This window comes from Beta vulgaris, chromosome 3 (assembly GCF_026745355.1).
Source record: "Beta vulgaris subsp. vulgaris cultivar EL10 chromosome 3, EL10.2, whole genome shotgun sequence".
NCBI classification, from domain to species: Eukaryota; Viridiplantae; Streptophyta; class Magnoliopsida; order Caryophyllales; family Amaranthaceae; genus Beta; species Beta vulgaris.
Genome location: NC_079204.1, coordinates 40,741,502 through 40,747,043, shown reverse-complemented (window position 1 = coordinate 40,747,043; position 5,542 = coordinate 40,741,502). Strand labels below are relative to the sequence as shown.

The 5,542-nt window shown below is 34.9% G+C and overlaps 1 protein-coding gene across 1 annotated transcript; it reads left to right on the top strand.

Annotated features, from left to right (window-relative positions):
• The first annotated feature begins 205 nt into the window (after positions 1-205).
• LOC104884212 (ethylene-responsive transcription factor RAP2-3) lies at positions 206-2,770 on the top strand. Its single transcript, XM_010668823.4, has 2 exons — positions 206-501; positions 1,918-2,770. The coding sequence occupies exons 1-2, from the start codon at positions 321-323 to the stop codon at positions 2,526-2,528; spliced, it is 792 nt and encodes a 263-aa protein (XP_010667125.2). The 5' UTR covers positions 206-320; the 3' UTR covers positions 2,529-2,770.
• Positions 2,771-5,542: the final 2,772 nt, after the last annotated feature.

Sequence of the window (5,542 nt, the reverse complement as noted above, 5' to 3'; positions counted from 1 at the left end):
TCAAAACTCAATCCGAGCATCCAGATTAACATATCTCCCACTTGCCTAGTATCCCCGTGTGAAATGTAAATTTCCTCCCAATAATTTCTGAAACCTTCCCAACTCACTATATTTGTTTTTGTTCTTTTCCCCATGGTGTGTTGTTTAATGTTTATATTATTGCTGCCCTACTTGATGATTGATTCCTCCTATAAAATACCATACCTCTCACCTCTATCTCCCTCTCTCTTATATCTCACTTTGAGATAAAAGCCTTTACTTAAAAAAAGGTGAAAGTAGTTGAATGTTGAAGATCAGGCGAAGAATAAGAAGAAATTAAAATGTGTGGAGGTGCTATCATTTCCGACCTCATCGCCGCCAAACGCGGCCGCAATCTCAGCACCCAAGACCTCTGGTCTGAGCTCGACGCCGACCTTCTCTCCTCTCATTCTCTCTCCAGTTCTCCTAAGTCAAACTTCACTTCTCTTTTCTCCCACCAAACTACGCTCACCCCACAACTCGGTAATATTTTTTGTTTGCGTTTACTTCTCTTCCATCACACCCTCCATCATTTTCCTACTTTACATAATTTGTTTTATGACGATGTTATCTAATTTAGTTGGTAAATTCTTTATTCTTATTAACTGGTAGTCGGGACCATGAACTTTAGGGGATTGATATGTCTTTTTTACTCAACTACTTTGCTTTTATGGGTTCTGTTGTCCACTTTTAATTTTCCATGTCGATGGAGGAACTTATTTTTCTTCTCTTGGGAAATCCAAACATTGCCGAAGAATATTTTTTATATCTTATCTCATGTTTGTAACAGGAATACCCATCTATCATATATGGTCGTATTTGGATCCTCTAAAGTTATAAAATGACTCCACAAGATAGAGTTTGATCAATATTAACAATTAAATAAAAAATTAATGGCTCATATAAAATCTTCCTATTTTATCTCATCAAAATCCACCCATAAATTTTTCCCTTCCACCACTACGAGTCTTTGATTTAAAATGTACGGCTCAGATACAATTCTACCTTATAGAGTTTCACTAAAACTCTAAAGAATTCGAACTCATATAGGGTCACTTTAAAAAATACCTTTGGTGTGTTTTTTAACTTAATAAAATCTTTCATGTTAGAATCAGGTTTAACGAGGTTTATGATGTCTAATAAAGTGCAAATATAAAGTGAAATCAAGACTAATTAGACCTAATAATAACTTTACAGAATTTATTTATGATAATTTCTTACCTTAAAAATATAAGTTTTATATTTAATCAGGGTTGATTAATTTCAATAATATATAATAGGAACTAATTTGGTCTAATGATTGGGGAAATTGATATCCCTTTTTTTTACCTCCTCGTTTTCTTCTATGGGTTTTCTTGTTTACTTCATTTTCCCTGATAGTGTGCTGAGAAAATCAGTTTTCTTTGCTTGGGAAATTGGAACATTGTCCATGAATTTTTTTAATTTCATTTGATATTCGTCATATGAGTACTCCAACTACCATATTATCGATATGTTGGAACTTTTTTTTGTTTTTGGGTTCAGAAGGACTATTTTTCTGTACAAAATGTTTTCAATATCATATCGACTCTAGGTGGTGCAACAAATTTAATTGTACATCCTTCAAGTTCATAATCGTTGAAAAGATGAATTATCCTTGGTTTTTTTTTCTTTGGGCTTAGTTTAAGAGATTAATAAAATCATAAAACAGAACATTCCACGCTCTCTTGTCTTAAATTCATTAAGGAAGGAAGGCCAGAACAGTGCAATAATGAAAAAGATAAATTAAAATAAAAGTAGATGATAAAGGTAAAAGAATATATAATTTAAATAATAAATTTTGGGTCCATGCTATATGATTGCAAAATAAGAATTTATATATATATATGTTTATATGATGTTTGTGTTTGGATTTGTTAGGATGGGCGGTTGATGGTGTGAAAAGTAAGGAAAATGAGCATGTAGTGGAGGAAGTTCCTAAGCCGAGTCAGACTCGGAAAACTCGGAAGAACGTGTACCGAGGAATAAGGCGTCGCCCATGGGGGAAATGGGCGGCTGAGATCCGAGACCCACGGAAGGGTGTCCGAGTCTGGCTCGGTACCTTCAACTCGCCCGAAGAAGCGGCCCGTGCTTACGACGCGGCCGCAAAGAAGATACGCGGGGACAAAGCCAAGCTCAACTTCCCTGACTCTCCGCCTCAACCACCACCGGAATCACCACTTGATGAGCTTTCTCCTCGTTCAGCAAAGCGCCCATGCATGTCATATTCCACTGAGTCAACTCAGCTGGCTATGCCTACCATGAGCATGAGAAGCTGGGGTAGTGATGATAATGTTAATAATCCAGAGGAGGATTTTGTTATTGAGATGCAGAATGAGATAAATCAGCAGATATCAGAGCTGGAATCGTTTCTAGGGTTGGACCACGAGCCGAGTGAACTCACTAAGTCTGACTCAGCTAGTCTCGGTTGGGTTATGGACGAGTTCTCTTTCGTGAACTATGATATGCACAACAATAATTATATGTTTTGATTCGAAATATAATTGATGGTGCTACCTATCTCTGTTGTTATCATGTTGAACTTTTGATTAGATCTGGTACTTTTCTACTTTGGATCATTTGAGTTTGATTGTACATAATGTTGTGCTATTACCTTAGCTTGCGATGTGTGTTAATCCCTATAAAAGCCAAATCAGAAGCAGTTGTGCTATATAAAAATAAAGAAATCTGCATGTTTCAGTTCCGTGTGATTGCATGCACGATTTTATCATCAGTAACGATTTGTATTAGCTTTGTTTGGCTGCAGTTACGAATTTTGTTTTTGTTTACTTCTTGGAGTAAGCGGCTCTTGTCGGTTCGTGCACCACTCTCGCAATGTGTTTGTACTCTGTACATACATCATTTTCACGGCAAATTACCGATAGTGAAATAATAGTATCATTTTTTATTCTTCAAGTTTAGGGATTAAATTTTATTTGATTCATTTGAGAAAATTTTCTTATATATAAAGTGATAAACATTTTCTGTATATTCATGATTTTTTTTCAAAAATAATATATATCACGACATTATCTCTACCTTTCCATGATTTAATATTGATAACATCTAAATTACAAGTTTATCATCACTTCATGTGTGGATTCGTGAATCATGGAGTTATATTGGATGTGGCTCCAACTCCTACATCGTATATGATTTTTGGATATCAGTAAGACTTTGTTTAGTGGTAAAAGTTTGACCTTGTGACTTCAAAGTCATGAGATTAATTCCCGCTAGGGGCTCTTTGGGGATTAGGGTTCCCTTACGATCACTTCTCTTGCCCAAGGAGTCTGACTAGCAAACCTGCTGCCAGATTATATCTGCAAGTAGAGGTGTCAATTCAGTTCAACTGTTCAGTTATGGTTATTACCAAACAGTTCAGTTGATATCAGTTCAGTTTGTATCAGTTGAAATAATTAACAGTTCAGTTCAGTTAACAAACTTTTCAGTTCAGTTTAATTCAGTTTTTTTCCTTTTCATTTTCAGTTCTGTTCAGTTGCAGTTTAAATCAGTTTTAACCAAACAGTTAAACCAACCAACAGTTGAATCCATATCAGTTAAAATTTGTTGCGGTTATTTTCAGTTTCGTTTCGGTTTATTTCAGTTATTGACGAAAACCACATAACTTCGACGATAATCGCATCGGTTCGGATAGAAGTTAACCACACTCTTGTATTTGCTCGGGAAAAATTGTGCTTCATGTCGGTTTTGGCCAGGTGTTTTTTCGGGCCCAGTTAAAAATTAATGCAACAAATAAGTGTTGTCTGCACTTCCACAATTGCCTCAGTTTCAGTTCAGTTTCAGTTTCAGTTTGAATCAGTTCAGTTAATTCAGTTAAATATTCAGTTCAGTTCAGTTCAGTTGATTGATCAACTTTTCATTTTTTCACAGTTATTTTCAGTTACAGTTTGTTTCAGTTCAGTTGCAGTTCAGTTTTGGTTTTTCATTTACAGCTTATTTCAGTTTCAGTTTAGCATTTTTCAGTTGATTTCAGTTACAGTTACTCCCAGTTCAGTTTAATTCAGTTTAAATTTCAGTTTGTTCAGTTCAACTAGCAGTTCATTAACCAAACTGACAGCTCTATCTGCAAGAGCTGTCAATTTACTTGTTTATTTCATCTTACCTACCAAAAAAAAAAAAAAATGCCTATTAAGGAGCCATTTTTCTCATATCATGACAATTTGTAATTTGGGAATAATGAAAAAGAAAATGTACGAATCAAAAAGGTGATGTTTATTTTTCTTTCTTTTGTTTCGTGTTGACCCTAGGATGGAGTGTTGAGACTTCTTTAATAAATACCCTCATAATCAAATACTTTATACTTTATATATGTCACATATGAGTTGTTTTCACATTGAGAAAAAAAAAAGATTTAAATTTTAGAGAATGTTACTCTTATTGCATTATGATCTCACTCCTTTTTTTTTTTTTTGCCTAAGTAAGAGAAAAATTGTACTAAGGCACCGAACAAATTTACAACTTAACTAGCCCTAAGCATGCTAGAGCTACCTCAATCTATACAAAGAAACAGACCTCCAAAACAAGGCTAACAACTAGCACTCTCTATATATGACAAATTATAGATTCAATTTCTCTCTCTCCTAGAAACTTTCTTAGGGAGCACTGCCAACACTTTCATCTTAATTAACACTACGTAAAGTTTTAGTAGCACTAGCAATTGTAGGAATTCTTTGATTCCAAAAGCAATCATTTCTGCTTTATTAAATGACAGTAGCTACAGTAGCATTACACACATCTTTCTGAAACTTAGAGAACCTGGTGGTCTTGATCCATCTTCATATTCTTGGTAAATCAATAGCAAGATAGGGAATCTGCAACCATTCCTTAAGCCGTTAAATGCAAGCCTTACTATCAAAATATTCAAAAAAAGTCAGCTACCATGACCCTGAGGACTACAATCACATAAAAAATAATTATTAGAATTGTTAACTCCAATCTTTGCTAATATATGTAATTTGTAGTTTGTTTTGTACATCTAACCAATAAATGAATCTATGTTTGGGAGTGCTTAGTCTATTCCACACTAATTTGTCCCAATGAACATGCACATGATCCTCAACCATTTTAAGATAGATTTGTTTACAGAACAAATAGGTATTTATTGTCAAATCATCAGAGGAAAAATGGTGCTTCAACACATCCCTAGTATAGCATGTCTTCTTACAATACCAGCTTATTCCCTGATTTGGAGTGTACTCCCACCAAGATTCATGATGAATATAGATAGAGCTTATCCACCTAATCCAAGCATTGTCATTCTTTATGGCAATAGCCCACACATATCTCCCCATGTAAGCTATATTCCACATAAACACATCCTTGAAATCTAAGCTTCTTCCTTCTTCTCACAGCATAGATTATTGCAAGCCCCAAGCCCATGTTTTTGACAATATCTACCCACTCCATAAGCATGATCTGTAAACTTTAATAATTCCTTTCAAAACTGTTAGTCGAATACAAACACTAGAGCAACTACAAGAAGGGG